General features: G+C 60.9%; 1 protein-coding gene across 2 annotated transcripts; it reads left to right on the top strand.

Annotated features, from left to right (window-relative positions):
• Positions 1-6,605: 6,605 nt before the first annotated feature.
• LOC138421752 (uncharacterized) lies at positions 6,606-11,232 on the top strand. Of its 2 annotated transcripts, XM_069556113.1 has the most exons (6): positions 6,606-6,747; positions 6,906-7,079; positions 7,454-7,537; positions 8,288-8,349; positions 9,898-10,555; positions 11,058-11,232. In XM_069556113.1, exons 2-5 carry the CDS (start codon positions 7,067-7,069, stop codon positions 10,453-10,455), a joined length of 717 nt encoding a protein of 238 aa, XP_069412214.1. In that variant the 5' UTR covers positions 6,606-6,747; positions 6,906-7,066; the 3' UTR covers positions 10,456-10,555; positions 11,058-11,232. The 2 variants fall into 2 exon arrangements, 1 of the variants encoding a protein (XP_069412214.1); XR_011249619.1 differs by lacking the exons at positions 6,606-6,747; positions 6,906-7,079; positions 7,454-7,537; positions 8,288-8,349 and having other exon boundaries at positions 9,393-10,555; positions 10,906-11,232.
• The last annotated feature ends 5,008 nt before the right edge of the window (positions 11,233-16,240 follow it).

Here is a 16,240-nt window from a genome sequence, read left to right as displayed (position 1 = left end):
CAGAGGTGTGGTGGGTGATGGCGGGACCTGGAGGAGAAGGGGGGAGGGACGGGGGGGGGGAGGGGGTTTACCTGAGCTGAGGGAGCACCTGCCCAGCAAAGCTGCTGAGAAAAGACACTCCTGGGTGCGTGCTGACGATGAAGCAGAAGTTAAGGAACCCCCGGAGCCTGCAGGAAACAAGACTAAGCTTCCGGCTGGAAGGACCGGTGACCACACGGGCCGAGTTCCCTTCAGCCCTGGAAGCTGGAGGCGGTAAGTGCTCCAGAGGCAGGGGCGCTGGGCACCCTGACGGAGGGGAGGCTCCAGCCCGCGGCGTGGGGGGCTGTCAGCCGCAAGTGGGCTCCCGGGGGGTTCGTGCGCCCCAAACGCGCAGGTGCTCACCAGGCTCGCCCAGTCGGAGCTGTCTGTGCGAGCACGTCGGGGGTGTGGGGGCCGGGGTGGGGAAGGTCAGGGCCCTGGGGGTCTCACGGCAGGTGGCGTGGGTGGTGGAGGCGTCTCCGGGTCTCCCTGCATTGGAGCGAGCGCCACGGAGCCCTGAGCGGGGACGGGTGCGCTTTGGTTTCAGATGACTGGAGGACGGGCCTCACCCAGAAGGGGCCCGGAGGGGGGAGCACGGCCGGGAGTGGATGCGGAGGGAACCGGGGTGGTGGGTGGCCCACGTTTCCCAGCCCACAGGAGGGCACAGCTCAGACTCAGGGCCCGCACAGTAGACCCAGGGAGGGGCCCAGCCAAGCTGCAGAGGGCTTCTGTCTCTACTCCTCCACGCTCCAGACTCGTGTGGGCGTTTCACTAACAGAAACAGGCAGAGAGCACATGGTTACCAAAGGCGAGGGGCGGGGGGGGCCAGGAGGCTGTGATTGACTCACACCTCTGTGTGTAAAATGGGGGACCAGCGGGGTCCTGGGGTGCAGTACGGGGAACTGCGTTCAGGATCCTGCTATAAACCCTGATGGGGATGAGTACGAAGACGTGGGTGTGTGTGTGACTGAATCACTTCACAGCAGAGGCTAAATCAACTCCAGTTAAAACCCCTCCACTTCTGTCCCCTTAAAACATGTTAGAGTTAGGGAAACTTCACAAGTGTGTCTGGAGCCGATTCTCTAGTCCTGGAGTAGCTGAGCCCGCCTGCGTCTTGGTTTATGGTCTCTGCTCCTGTTAATGTTTTTGCAGTGAGTTAGTGGAAGGAGACCGGATGCAGTCAGCCGTGGGGAGAGGGAGCGTGGCGGGCCTTCTCAGCTCTGGCCAGTGTGCCCTGGTCACAGCAGGCTTGCCACACACCTGTGTGCCTAAGGGGGCCCCCCGCTGTGGACACACAGGCAGGCTTCGCATGATTCCCTTCAGTGACCGCGCTCAGAAAGTGTTCACCACCCCTGAAGTGCTGACACATTAAAACTAAAAACCAATGAAGTGGATCAGGCAGCACTTAGCCCCTTAGAACTATCCGCCATCTCTCCTGGAGGCTTAACTCATTTGAAGGAGCTTCTCCAACAGTCACAAGCCATTTGGAATGTGATGTGGGTGATTTCTAATATCCTCTGAACTTCTGTACTTTGAGGTTTTTATATTAAACATGTTTTAAAATCTTAAAATATTCTATTTCCGTATAAAAATGTTCACGGGGACTAGGACCATCCTCATGGGCTGGGGGTTTCAGAGAAGAAACGCACCCAGCATCCTTGGTTTCCCAGAGTGCCTGCAGTCACACAAAAGGTCCCCGCTTGCCTATCGTAAGCGCCATCTTCAGATCCCAGCCTCTAAAATCAGTGCCAGGGGCACAGCCGGTGACTGTTACCTGCCGTTAGCCCTGGACCCCACACAGTGAGCAGGGCAGGGATCCAGGTGATGTCCTGGTGAGCCCAGTGCCTCCCTCCCACGACGGGCAGGGTTTGGGTCGCCCCAGGCCTTCAGGGGGTGACTAGTCCAGAGTTTCCACCCAAGGCTGGTCCAGTTGTGTGCACAGGGACAGCTGCACAGGCCGCCGGCTTAGGGCCTCCCCCAGGGCGCTGTGGTCCCTGCTGATGCCCAGGGCTGTCCTGCAGGGCCTTACTCCCCGCCCCTGCCCCCTGACTGCCAGGAGCCACAAGGCCAGGCTGGGGGTGGCTTCTGCGATAGCTCTCCTGTGCGTGCGCGGCTGTCCCTGGCCGCCTGGGACCGTGTTCCTTAGGTTTCCCCAAGCCCACCGTGAGAGAGGGTGCACAGAGGCCCTGTTCTCTGTCAACTACAGTCTGAGGCTGTTAGAAAATTCCAGGATAAGCGATTTAGAAGCTTTTAAATTTTCAGACGTCCTGAGTAGCTCGATGAAACCTCCCACCACCCTGCTCCGTCCAGCCAAGGCGAGAATCACCTGTTTGTCCAGTGCCTCTGACCGCCGGTCACTGCACCTTCTTGTCATCAGACTCCCTGTCACGGTGGCCAGGGCCTTTGTTCCCGTGCCCTGGTTTACCCAGTGAGGCCCCCAAAGTGCACCAGTGTGTGTATGAAACAGTAGATGTGGGGCTTGACCCGTCCACAGCGTCAGGCGTCCACGGGGGTCTCAGTCTCCTCTGAGGATCGGGCGGCTGTGGGAGTCCAGGCAGGAACGCGTCGTCTCCTGGCCGGGAGCAACCGGGAGATGGTGCTCAGCATGCAGGTGTCCCCTCCTGGGCCTCTGCCCGGCTTCTGGGTGCCGCGCTCCTGGGCGTGGAGGCCAGACGCTCCTCACCGTGTCTGCCTCTGCCCGCGACCTTCTCGTGAGCACGGCACTTACTGGATGTGGGGTAGTGTCTTTTTAACTGGTTTCACTGCAGAGGCCCCAAGGTGAGGTTCTGGGGCAGCCTGAGTGCCAGGGGCTCCCCCGGGGCAGGGGACACAGAGCACCCTGCTCCCCCGCGCCAGGCCTCGGGAAGGGGGCAGAAGCGAGGCACATCCTGCTGCTGCTGCTCCAGGGGCTGGGAACGGGGCTGGGGGGAAGGGGGGCTTCTGCCGGGAGCACCCCTGAGGACCTGAGGGGCAGACCCAGTGAATCGGGCCAGGACCCTGTGGGGCCTTCCCAGGACAGACAGCCCACCCAGTCCCCCACCTGCCTTTTGTCCGTAGAAAAACTAGGCGCAGAAGAAACGGTCAGAGAAGTGAGAAAAATGCAAAAAGGCACTGACACAAAAATAGTGGTTTATAGTCGTTCAGATCAAGGCCCTTCAGGCCCCTCTCAAGGGCCACAGGTAATGTTCTGAGCTGTGTCCTGTGAGCTGCCTTCCAGGTAATGAAACCCCCGCCAGGTGGAGAAAGTTACCTACATGGTGATCAGACTAGGCGTGATGCTGTCTAGTCGCTAAGTCACGTCCGACTTTGCAGACCCCGTGGAGACCCCAGGCTTCCCTGTTCTCTGTTCCCCGGAGTTTGCTCCGATTCATGTCCGTTGAATTTGCGGTGCTGTCCAACCATCTCGCCCTCTGTCATCCCCTCCTCCCAAGGGCTTTTCCAATGAGTCAGCTCTTCCCATCAGGTGGCCAAGGTGTTGGGACTTCAGCTTCAACATCAGTCATGACGTGAAAGTCACTCAGTTGTGTCTGACACTTTGTGACCCCATGGACTGTATAGTACCTGGAATTCTCCAGGCCAGGATACTGGAGTGGGTACCTTTTCCCTTCTCCAGGGGATCTTCCCAACCCAGGGATCAAACCCAGGTCTCCCACATTGCAGGCAGATTCTCTACCAGCTGAGCCACAAGGGAAGCCCAAGAATATGGGAGTGGGTAGCCTGTCCCTTCTCCAGCGGATCTTCCCGACCCAGGAATAGAACCGGGGTCTCCTGCATTGCAGGCGGATTCTTTACCAACTGAGCTATGAGGGAGGCACGGTACCACAATTCTGAGAACTGGTCTCAAGTTTGGAACAAACTGACGCTGGAACTGAAGACTGACTACATTAAACAATCAAGGTGATGCTGGTCAGACCCCTGCTGACAGGTTTCAAGACGCCTGAGCTGTTTCTGCACGAGCCCGCCCCTCAGTCTATAAGCTCTGGAGCACTGACGGTCTTCCCTGTGGCTCAGAAGGTAAAGAACCCACCTACAGTGCAGGAGACCCGGGTTCGATCCCTGGGTTGGGAAGATCCCCTGGAGGAGGGCATGGCAACCCACTCCAGTGTTCTTGCCTGAAGAGTCCCATGGACGGAGGAGCCTGGCGGGGTACAGTGTGTGGGGTTGCAAAGAGTGGGACACGACTGAGCGACAGACACGCTCGTCAGTGGGGAAACGGCCTTTGAGCAGGAGTCTGGCCTCCTCCCCGGTTCCCGGTCTCTAAAGTGAAGCAGGCGTTCCTTTCCCGCCGACCTGCCCCTCCAGCACTGGCTGTGATGGCTGAGCAGCCGGCCCCGGCTTTTGGTGACACCAGTGGGACGTCTCCCCCGACGGCTCTCTGTGCCCAGCTCCCGGGGCCACCGCGCTCCTCGAGGAGTCCGTGCCCTTTGTGACAGTGGGGTGCCGCCTGCCCCCTGGCCCGGGTCATTGGGGGGACGGGGCCCCAGGGCAGTGGTTCTGAGGGCCAGGTGTGCAGAGGACGGGCGGAAGCCCGACCCGGACGGCAGGGCCACAGCCGGGACCAGCCTCGCTGCTGCGTCAGACGGCTCACAGGCCTGGCGCCCCACACGAGACGGGGAGGCAGGTGGGGCCCCAGTGGTCCCGTCCTTCCCAGGAGGCGGCCGCCGGGTGCTGGCCCGGGGCCTGGGCATTTCCAGGGCGCCATCCAAGCTGGCGCCTGAAACGACACCAGAGAGAGTTCCGAAGCCCCCTGCCCTCCTGATGGCAGGTCTTTGTTCTGCTTTCAACTTGCCTGGTTCACGTGTTTGAGGTGAAGTTTCCTTTTTTTTTTTTTTAATATCGCTACTTTCTCTATTACGTAATGAGTAGTATTTTTGAAGATATACATATTTGATTTTACTTTTTAACTTTTCATCTTGTATAAAAATAAAATAGAGTACAGCTGATTAACAAAGCTGTGATGGTTTCAGGTGAACAGGGAAGGGACTCGGGCGTGTAGGGCGTGTATGTACGTGTATCCGCTCTCCCCCAAGCCCCTCCCAGCCAGGCTGCCACCTAACAGCGAGCAGTTCCCTGTGCCCTGCAGTGGGGCCTTGTTGGCTGCTGTGTTAAACACAGCAGGGTGTGCACGTCCATCCCAGACTCCCTGACTTTCCCTCCCCAGGTGGGTGTCTGTAGGCGGCAGAGCTAACCCACTCTGCCGACCTCTTGTCTCTTCGTGGGCGTGTTTAGACCTTCGACACTGGTTGGCTCCTGATCCGGGGCTCACAGCTGCCTTTCGGTGCTGCTTTATTTCCCTGCCTCCCGCGGGCCACCGGACGCGTGTCAGAGCCCTTGCTTTCACCGCCAGTGTTTGAAGCCCATCTCTGAGCAGCTCTTCCTGCAGTTGCTCCAGGCAGTGGCATGTGTGGGTTCCATGGGCTGCTGTCTCAGTGGGCTCAGCGCCCCAGAGCGGTGTGCGCCCTGCGGCTGGGCCATCCCGCTGCTCCCCTCTGTGTCTGGGGACTGGGAGGGGAAAGATCGCTCCGGACTTTGCGCCCTTCCCCTGGCAGGGCCTCCTGGCCTTGGTGTGGTGCGTCTGAGGTCTCCAGCTGCACGGAGCACACAGGGAAGGGTGTCCACCCGCTGTCCCGGATGCAGGGGCCACTCACACAGCATGGGCAACACCTGGGCCCCCGAGGCGACCGCGCTCGGCTGTGAGTCTGGCCTGGAAGCGGGACTGGATGACCCAGAGCAGAGAGGTGGTTGGGGTGGGTGTGACAGGCAGCCCCAGAGTGCCCCGGGCCGGGGCTGGGTGGGCTGCATGTAGACGCCCCCTGCCCAGGGCTAGCACCTCCTGGAGGGGCTGGGAGGAGGGCTGTGCAAAGGCCCAGCGGGGTCCCTCCCGCCCGGCCCGGGGAAGGGGCAGCTCGGAGCCCAAGGCTGGACGCCGGGCACCCGCTGGATCCGTGCAGAAGTCTTGCCTGGCAGTGGTGTCACATGACTGCAGGGCCACGTGGCACCCAGTGACTCCTCCAGATAGCTGGGCCAACAGAGCGGCCGGCCACCGGAAGGCTCAGCAGGGCTCCGGCTTCGGACGCGGCCTGCTGGCTTGCCCTGTCCCCGCGCGTCCCTGAGTGGTGGGAACAGCCCGGGCCGAGCCCCTGAGGTCAGATGCCAGGGCCTGCGGGCCAGGCCGCGTGGGAGGGCCAGCTCTCCCCATCATCCGGCTCAGGACACCTTCGGGACGGGCTCCTCCTCTCTGAGGCCCTGGGCTCCGCGGGCTCCCCGTGTGGACCTGCCTTCCCTGGCGAGATCTGATGACCCGGGAACCGCCTGCCTGAGGTCGTGAGCACCCAGGACTGGCTGCGCCTCCCGGCTGGTCGAGGCCACAAAGGGGACCTGAGCCTGTGGCTGGTGGGGACTGGGGGCCCCGGGGCCGGTGTGTGAGCTGCGCCTCGGGCTCTGGCCCCTTCCCTGTCACAGGCGCTGGGCGATGTCTCCCTGAGCGGGGCTGGGGTCGTGGCGGGCACTCTGCAGTCACTGTGCCCCCAGGCTGCTGGCTGCCCCCAGAGGCCCAGGCACTCAGACCCCTCGGCTTGCCCGCCCACAGGCCCCCGGGGAGCCGGCCTTCACGGGGGAACCGGTCCTGCTGCCGCGAGTCCCAGGCAGCTCTTGCTGAGTCTGCAGCAGGGTTGCCCTGCAAGGGTGAGCTGACGCTTCAGGAGGAGGGCCTTCCGCGCTGCGGAGCAGGTGGGCCTCCCGTGGACCCAGCAGGGAGCGGGGCCGCCAGCCGGGAGCCACGGCTCCTCGGGTCTCCGTGCGCCTACCGCCGAACACATGGAGCGCGGAACGCGACAGCCCCGCTGATGTGCGGAGGGTGATTCTTTACACCGCGCTCTCTGGCACAGTGAGTCCTCCAGGCACCTAATGTACGCGTTCTCCGAGAAATCAATACTGTTTGCCGGGGAGAGAGGAGAGCCATCGCCCAGAGCGCATCCCCCGCCCGCAGTCCGTCACCCTTCTCTGCTTTCTGTCTGGACACGCACGTGCGCGGCTTTCAGACGTGAGGATGTCCAGGCAGGGTGAGGGGACAGTGGAGTGTGTGCAAGGCCGCCTCCTTCGTGCGGGGAGAGCCTCTTGGAGGGAGCCCAGAGCGGGGACAACATGCGGAAACCACACTTCAGGGCCTGAGCTGTCCTGGGGCAGTGAGGGTCTGCCCCTGGCACGTCACCCGGGTCCTGGTGGCGGCCGAGGCGGCCCGTGGGGCACAGGGGAGATGGGAGGCTGCACAGGCCGGTGGCCCCAGGGTGCTGCGCCTGCCAGTCTCGGATGCCTGGGCCGCTGTGTCCCCTGGTCACGAGGGCCAGGACTGCCAGCTCCAGCCAGGAGCCGTCCTTGGGGCACAGCCCCCCTCCCAGCTTCTCGGGGACCTTACTGCCTCTTGTTTCTCCTTAAGGCTCAAAGACTGGTGTCGTTAAGACTGTGAGTGGACGGGGTGTGGAGGTCAAGCTCCCCACGAGAGTGCGGACGGGCCATGGAGGTGAGGGGGCTGGGCCTGGAGCTCAGACCGTCCCCGTCGGGACCCCTCCGCCAGCCCGCCTGTGCGGAGCCGGGGCAGCCAGGGTGCCCCGAGTCTGGGAGAGAGGGGAACAGGCCAGCAAAAGTGTTTCAGGGACAGAAGCCCAGCTGAGGGTAGGAGGAGAGAGAGAGGACCCCAGGGAGCAAAGATGTCCGGGGGGTAGCGGGGAGGCGTCTCCTCTGAGGACACGTCATGCCAGAAGGCAGGCAGCGCTGCAGAGGCCACCGGGCAGAGGGGGGCTGCTTCCCTCCCCAGAGCACGCTGCCTCCTCTCCCGGGGGTCCTCCCATTTCACGCCCGGGAGTGAGGAAGACAGACACGCCTGTTCCCTTGGACTCAGGAGGTCTCACACGCAGGAGATGCTTCAGCTTCACTCACCCCACCCTGCCCCTCAAAACCTGTCGTCCTATGATACTTGAGAATTTTATTGGAAATGGATATTAAGTTCACTGTAACAAGCTTAGGAAAGACAGCCACCTGTGGGTTAGTGGCATCTGGAGAGGGTTAGACGCTGGGGCCTCCATTGAGCTGGGCTTCCCCCGAAGGGCAGTCCACCTGCTCTTACAGCCACTGAGATGGGCGGGGGCGGCTGGGACCCGGAGGCCTCCAGCCAGGGTGGGGCCCTAGGAAGAAGCCTCCCAGGGCCTGGGCTGGGGGCTCAGGGGCATCAGGCAGCGGCCTCCCCAACCCAGCCTCCCTGTTCTGGCCCCAGAGACGCCCCCTCCCACCACTGCCCGGAACAGCTGGGTGAGCGTCGTCTGTGGTCAGCACCTGGTAAGAAGCAGGGGGATGAGTGCGCACCACCCTTCTCCCGGGAGTCGGGTGCAGGGAACCCTTCCCCCCGCCGGGCGCGGTCGCCCTTGGCTAGCCTGACAATGGGCCTCTGGACACCGAGTGTGGGCAGTGCCAGCCCTGGCCTGTCCACCAGGGGGCAGTGGTGCCTAACCGTGGCCGCCCTCCCCCATGGGGCAGCCCCTGGGCTGGGACCGCCCAGTGGGCAGCCCTCGAAGCGGCTGACACCCTGACCCATCCAGGCAGGGAGGCCCAGGCCTCCTGGAAGTGATGCTGCCCACCCGGGAAGAGGGAGGGAGGGTCGGGGTCGTGCCCTGTGGGCTTGGCTCCATTCTGCGGACAGAACCACCGAGGTCCCTGCAGCAGGCTGGCCGTGGCCTTGACCCCAAGGCTGTGCTGTGACCCTGGTTCCTGCTCTGCTGTCCTTCAGCTCGGACACTCCTCTGAAGCTGTCTGGCAGGACGTGCTCTCCCTCGGGCAGGAGGGGAGGGTTTCCTCTGGGCAGCAGGGCGACAGGTCTAGTCCAGCGGGTGGTCAGTGGGGCGGAGCTGCAGAGAGACTGCCGGTGAGGGGCTGGGCCTCCGAGTGGGCATGGCCACCCGCCTGGGGTACCTGCTTACCCGGGGGTGGTGATCGACCTGGCCTAGGAACGACCTCGCCAGGCCGGGAGCCCCTGACGTGAGGGGGGCCCTCCTGCTGGACGGGCGAGGAGGTAGCGGGCTGGCCTGCTCCCACCTTTGCTGACTGGTCAGCACGTTCTCTGTTTCTTGTAAGATGGAGCCGCTGACACTGAGATTCTCAAGGTGTCCGGCTTGGGAGGGTGGGGGCGGGGGGAGCGGGGGGGGGTGGGGCAGCTGGCATGGAATCTGGTCCTTGGCAGCCTTTCGTGGCTGGTGGCTGGGCCCACCTGCCTGGCAGGCACCCCGTCCTCATGCTAAACTGTGCCAGGCTCCTCAGAGGCTAATATCAGTATTACAGTACTAATTTATTAGACGTGGAGAGATTTTTAAATTTCATTTTTGTGCAGTTATTTAAAATTTAAAACGATAACGTCTGACCCAATTAAATTTCAGCTGATCACTCTCCAAATGCACAGTCTTATAAAATATAAATGAGGAATCTGAAGAACTCTTATAACAACTTAATCTCCGTGTAGACGATCTGCTTTTGGGGTTGTCTAGGCATGAGGCAGACCTTAGGAAATGCAGAAAGAAGGCAAACTAGGCAGATCCGATTCTGAAGATTATCTCAACTGTCTGACTGTCCGGGACTGTCTCCCGTGCATCAGATTCCTTCTGTTTTGTAATAATAATGCCTTTTTATGTGGCCTTTCTCTTGGGGGATTTCTGGCATTTTCATAATTTAGTGGCTCCAGCGGAGACACCTGGTTTTCCAGCCTCTGTGCAGGTCCCCGGGAGGCTGGTAGGGGCGGCCAGGCCTGCCCCATCCCGCCCTGGGCACTGTCTCCCCACTGGTTTGCGTGTAGACCTGCCAGCCTGCTGACCCCTCACAGCGAGCCTCCCTTCCCAGAAACACTCACAGCATGCGTGGCCCCGCTCGAGGGCCTGGAAACCCACCCGGTCCCAGGCTGGACGGTCAGCATGGCCACCACCCAGACCCTCGCCGGGCAGAGCTGGTCTCCTGAGGCTGGTCGGAGCAGGACAGGAGACCGGCGGGGGTGGGGCCTCCACGCGGGCCCACAGCCCTCTGGGTCACGCGTCTCGTAGAGCCTCCTCTGTTGGGCAGCTGTGGTGCCACGTGGTCTGGACGCGCAGAGTTGGAGCCTCCAGCGGGGGTGGACGCGGGACCCTGGGCCTCAGGAGTTTCTCCCGCACGTCGGCACGGGGCAGGATCAGGGTGGCCCCGGGTGTGGGGTGGGGCAGTGTCAGGGTCCCCTCGTCCAGAAGATCGGGGGCCTCAGAACTGGAAAGAGTTGGTCCTGTGTGTCCCGATGGTGACCTGATCGGAACACCGAGGAGCCCCAGCTGCTGGCGTGCGGTCTGGGGAGCAAGTCCTGCTCTGGATTCAGCCGCGGAGGCTGTGGCCGGGCCACCACTGCCCTGCCTGGCTCCGGGGCAGGAGGCCTGACTTTGCACCTACGGCTCCCCTGGAGACTCAGGCAGGAGTCCAGTGACGTTCAGCTACCATTTCACTTGGGCCGTGTGGTCACGTGTCCCTGGTGTGACAGGTAGGTCGGGGGGACACTGACGGGGCTTGGCCGGGGCCGGGTGTGGGGCTCGCTGTGTGTGGGCTGTGGGCATCGGACCAGGGTCCTCTTCCAGGGGGGACCCTGTGTCTGCAGCACAGGGACCCACAGTGTGCAGTGGTCCTGGGCCTGCTCGTCTCTGCCCTGGGCGTTCTGGTCCCTGTGGCCAGCCACCTGGGCAGCTGCTGGGCGGTCCAGCTGAGCCAGAGCCCCTTCACTGGGCTCCTGCACAGACTGAAGCTTTAGGTCAAATCAAGTCTGAGAGTTTGTCTGCTGAAAGGATGCTGGAAAGCTGCTGTTCCGTTTCGTTTTGCTTTTATGGTTTCTAAAAGGTAAGAAGAGAAGTCGTGGGTAAGAGCGATGGTCTTGACCTCAACAGAGGAGGGGGTGGCTACGGGGAGGAGCACAGCTGGACTCTCCCCGGCCGCTCTCCCGGGACGCGCGTGGCCTGAGAACGTGGACGTGGATCCTGCTGCGCACTTAGGTGGAAAGACACCCTCGTCTGCTGCGCGTCGGCCCTCCCGTCCGGCATCTCTGGTCTCTGCTCCTCGCTCGCAATGCCTCCTGTCTCGCCGCGTTAGCGCTCTGCCCCTTTGCCTCCTGCTGATCTGCCCTGGGCTCCACTCATCTGTCCCCTATCCTCAAGAATTTAAAAAGTCCCTTTGTTTTCCTGTCAGCTGTTTTGGTTCTCTTTTTGGCTGTCTTTTTAATGACTCCCCTGGGAGCTGGTAAGGAATCCGCCTGCAATGCAGGAGGCCTGGGTTCGATTCCTGGGTTGGGAAGATCCCCTGGAGAAGGGGACCGGCTACCGACTCCAGTGTTCTTGGGCTTCCCTTGTGGCTCAGCTGGTAAAGAATCCGCCTGCAATGCAGGAGGCCTGGGTTCGATCCCTGGGTTGGGAAGATCCCCTGGAGAAGGAAAAGGCTCCCCACTCCAGTGTTCTGGCCTGGAGAGTTCCGTGGACTGGATCGTCCAGGGGGTCGCAAAGAGCTGGACACGGCTGAGCGGCTTCCACTCCCACTCCCCTCCTTGCTGGGAGTTACCCAAGGCGCTCGGCTTCTTTGGCTTAGATGAGACCGTTGCCCAGCTCGAAGGCTGCATGAGCAGAGCAGCCTAATGGAGGGTCCCCGCTCCCCTCGTTCGGTGTGCACGTGTTTTTCTCCCGCTTCTTGTGAGCTCGCGAGTCACTGGCTTTCAGTGGCCTCGTCCCACAGTCGCCCTTTCAGATGTGGTTCATTTCTCCTGGAAACGTCTGTGCTTCCGTTGGGGGTCACAGTCCTTCATTTCAGAGACTGTCCTGGAGTGGTTCTCGTAGGGACGACATCCCCAGGCTTCATTTCTGGTGCTTTCCGTCACAGGTGCTCACTGAGCAGGGATTCAGGGCAGCGGTCCCTCCCCGCGGTGCCTCAGAGGGGCCGTCCTGCCGTCTGCCAGCTCCCGCTTCCTCCTGCTCGAGGGCGCGGTCCTGCCCAGAGGCTCTTGTCCCTGAGCACCTGCTTCACGCGGCTTGTGCCCATTTACACGAGGGGCACAGCCGGGGGCCCCGACGCCAGGGCCTTCATCCAGCCGGGCTGGAGGACTGCGTGGCTTCTTAGAACAAGACGCTCACGGAAGCACGTGCGCAGTGAGCCGAGCTCAGGGCCTCCTCAGCGTCTCCCCAAGACCATCTCGCAAACCAACACTCCTCTCAGCAGGCCTAAGACTCAGCCTTCGCCTCCGCCCGCCTGGCGCTGGGTGGTGCTGCTCACTGTAGCGTTTTTCCGAGCCTTGGTAAGAAGTAAGATCTGCTTTTCTGGATTACAGGGTCTGTTGTTTTAAGCCAGTGGCCACTTTACCCCGTATCCGCGCGGCCCCTGGGTGGGTGCGGCGATCTCCATTTGTTTCCTGCAGGCGAGAGGCTGGGGTGTGTGTGTGTGTGTGTGTGTGTGTGTGTGTGCTATGAGTGTGGTGGGTGTGGGCTCACCCTGCATTTCCCGCCCTCCCTAATGGCTCAGCAACGCCCCCCCACCACCACAGCCCACAGTACACTCTCGGCGGCTCCAGGGTTGCTTCTTACCCCTACCTCCCCCGAACATTGCACGTGGGCCTGGACACTCCCAGAGGAAGGTCCTCCATGTGGAGAGCATCCCCAGGCGGTTTGTGGTCGTCCCTGCCTGACCTCTGCTGCTTGCCCTTCTGGGGTCCACCCTGCAGAGAGCTGAGGAAGCTGCCAGCTCTGAGAGCCTGGAGGTCAGAGAAAGCCAGGCAGCCCGAAGTCCTTCCACCTTCGCCCTGGGCCAGACGGTGCTGAAGCTGTTCTGAAGCGTGTCCGGGCCGACGCCTTGCAGGTTGATTTAAACGGGGGATCTTCCAGCCCCTTGGCTTCACTGACCCCTCTCTGTTCCTTGTTAAATGGACCCCAGGCACGACATCCTTGCCATTCAGCTGCCACTGGAAACTTCACGTTGATACGAATGAGCTGGGTGTATTTTCATTATTTTCTCCATGCACCTCAGCTCGCGGCCTGGGTGCCCCTCTGAGGACACGGTGCGGCACGTCCCCGCGGGCACCTCAGTGTGAATGTGGATGCCCCCTCCCCTCCACGGAAGCCTCTGGACCAGAGCCCCGCTGTCCACCCCCTTCTCTGATGGACGGATTCACCAGAAAGGCTTTATGGAGGAGAGAGGGGGCCTGTGGGCTGAAGCCGGGAGGTTCTGACGTAGGTAGGCTGGGGCAGGGGCCCTGACTCCTGCGTTGGCAGACGTGGGCTGCGCTCTGAACGCGGAGGTGAATTCCACGCGCTTCCTTGGCACCGTTACATCTTAGTTACTAGTTCATAACCTTGTATTTTACTGAGTTCCCACAAAAACCACAACAACCAAACACTTCCCACTGTGGCCGCTGGCTTTCTGAAAGCTGAAACCATGTCCCTCCTCATCTTTATCCTCGATCTATTTCTCAGGCTCTCTCCGAGTGTGGGTTTCCTAAAGATCGTCCATAAACCTAGACGTGACCCACCCAGACAGCATGTGAAAAGCAGAGATACCACTTTGCCGACAAAGGTCCGTCTAGTCAAAGCTCTGGTTTTTCCAGTGGTCATGTGTGAATGTGAGAGTCGGACCATAAAGAAAGCTGAGCGCTGAAGAATTGATGCTTTTGAACTGTGAAGAAGACTCTTGAGAGTCCCTTGGACTGCAAGGAGATCCAACCAGTCCATCCTAAAGGAGATCAGTCCTGAATAGTCCTTGGAAGGACTGATGCTGAAGCTGAAGCTCCATTTCTTTGGATACCTGATGCAAAGAGCTGACTCACTGGAAAAGACCCTGATGCTGGGAAAGACTGAAGGCAGGAGGAGAAGGCAACAGAGGATGAGATGGTTGGATGGCATCACCGACTCAATGAGCATGAATTTGAGCAATTCCTGGAGACAGTGAAGGACAGGGAGGGCTGGTGTTCTGCCGTTCATGGGGTCACAAAGAGTCAGGTATGACTTAGCGTCTGAACAACAATAAGACGTGCCTCTTAGTTAAATATCTTAATTTTTCAAAGGAGGAAACAGCTCCGAGAGAACCTCTGCTGGGTCTGGAGTCACAGAGCAAGAGTTCAAAGGCCCAGCTGGTGTGGCCTCCACCCTGTGGCTCCTCGGGCCCCCAGCCTCGGCAGCGGTCTTCCTGCAGGCAGGCCCCCACCACGCAGCCAGCTGTGAGGCCCGGGCTGCCCTGTTTGCCCAAGTGGGCCTGGGGCTCACGCGCGAGCAGCCAGAGTGTAAAGACGGTAAATATTTTATTTAGAACAGTCTCTGCCAGCTTGAAGGGCTCATTTCAATTTTCTCTCTCCCTGTCACTTTCTGTCTTACACAGCGCACACACACACACACACACACACACGTGCTCACACGCCAACGGTCCCTGGGCCGCTGTTCTGTGCGTGGCGTCCCTCCCCCAGCTGACACTGTGAACGCCTTTGCCGCTGGAGCTGACACCCTCGCTCCTGAAATCCTCGGGAAGATTCCCTGGGAATCTCTTCCCTCGCCGGCCTGGCCTCCTCCAGAGCTTTTGATTTGTTCCCTTAAGAATAATGGCCTTTCTCAGTTTCCTGAATGAGTTAACGTCTGTGAAACCCTAGAGGGGGAGCCGGTGCTGGTGAGGCTGGCGCAGACACGCGCTCTCTTTTTCTCCCGATAGGGCCTTTCCTCGCTCTATTTAATCACGTCTGTCTTGCCGTTGTGCTCTGCTTCATCCCCACCCGAGTGTCAGTCCCCTGCCCCTCCTCCTTCAGGGAGAACCCATTCTAAAGAAACTGCCCGCAGCGAGGGAGACCCAGGCTCGACCCCTGGGTCGGGAAGATCCCTTGGGAAAGGGAGTGGCCACCCACTCCAGTGTTCTTGCCTGGAGCTTCCCACGGACAGAGGAGCCTGGCGCGCGACAGTCCGTGGGGTGGGAAAGAGTGGGACACGACTGAGTTACCAACGCTCACCCATTCTGCAGCCTTCAGTGTGGCTGTGGCTTGTGTGTGTCCCTGAAAGAAGCAGAGCATTACTGTCCGTGGGTTTATGTTTCAGTTCGTGCAGAGCCGTTAGCCCCTGGCTCTCCTCTCCGGCCGCGCTGAGTGTGGGCCTTCTCTAGCTGCGGCGAGCGGGGCCGCGTTAGCTGCGCTGTGTGGGCTCCTCGCGGGCTTCTGCTGCTGCACGGCACAGGCTGCGGAGTTCAGGGCCGTCTGCAGTCGTGGTGCTTGGGGCTCAGCTGCTCTGCGGCACATGGGATCTTCCCCGACCAGGGGTGGAACCTGTGTCCCCTGCAAACGTACCCACTGCCTCCTACGTGACTGTCCGTGCAGTCGCAGACACCCAGGTGATGCGGTAGAAAGTCAGAAGCGGACGCTTTCCAGAACTGAGCGTGACAGCTGACATGGCCTGCTTTCCTCACCACAGGACTGCAAGGCCCGGCCTCTGAAGGCAGGGTGATGGTGGGGTTTCCCTGTGTTCCGATGTTAGTTCTTAACGACCGACGCAGGAAGCACGTGGATGACGGTTCCTCATGAGGACCAAAGGCCCCTTGTGGCACGCTCACAGACCCCGGGGGCCGGCGTGTCTTAAGAGTCTCACAGCGGCCCACGTCTTCAGTCAAACACAGTCCGCTAAGTTCTCAGACATTCTCACTAAGGGGCTTAGTTGGTGAATCATTAGCAACGCGCTGGCTTATTTGATGCAAATGTTGCTGCAACAGAGATTACACTGTGTTCCCTGAAACACTCTGCTGGGATCTCATGGGTCTGGTGCATGTTCTGAGTCGCTCGGCTTCATGCCGGACACTCCACCTGCTGTGCCGGTATCTGCGTCCACATGGGGACACCTGGGTGGAATTTCACGTCGGGAGGCCAGTTCAAATGCAGGTGAGGACGAGCGAGCTGGAGTTCCCACGCCTGGCTGGGGCCCGCGTGAGCGCCCTTGGCTTTCCGGCTCTGTGTGCTGCTGTGCATCCTTTCCTCCGTCCCTGCTGGGGTGTGAGCTGAGCCCGTGTCTTCTGCGGCAAAGGGACCGGCGTGTCAGCTACCAATTTCCACTGTGATGCTGCGTAACAAACACTCCCAAACGCAGCGACTGGGAGCAGTGGACGTCTGCTTGTTGATTAGTGTTTGGGCCCATGGCGGGCAGGGCTTGGGGGGCTGTCTTCCTGCCCCAGCTATGTC

This window comes from Ovis canadensis, chromosome 16 (genome assembly GCF_042477335.2).
Source record: "Ovis canadensis isolate MfBH-ARS-UI-01 breed Bighorn chromosome 16, ARS-UI_OviCan_v2, whole genome shotgun sequence".
NCBI classification, from domain to species: Eukaryota; Metazoa; Chordata; class Mammalia; order Artiodactyla; family Bovidae; genus Ovis; species Ovis canadensis.
This window is presented reverse-complemented; position numbering and strand designations above follow the sequence as displayed.

What these genes read in the sequence shown, in the direction of transcription:
- LOC138421752 (XM_069556113.1), top strand. An exon ending in AGTGCGGACGGGCCATGGAG is followed by an intron (nt 7,538 to 8,287) that starts GTGAGGGGGCTG and finishes TTCTGGCCCCAG; the next exon opens with AGACGCCCCCTCCCACCACT. An exon ending in TCGTCTGTGGTCAGCACCTG is followed by an intron (nt 8,350 to 9,897) that starts GTAAGAAGCAGG and finishes CTCCCTTCCCAG; the next exon opens with AAACACTCACAGCATGCGTG.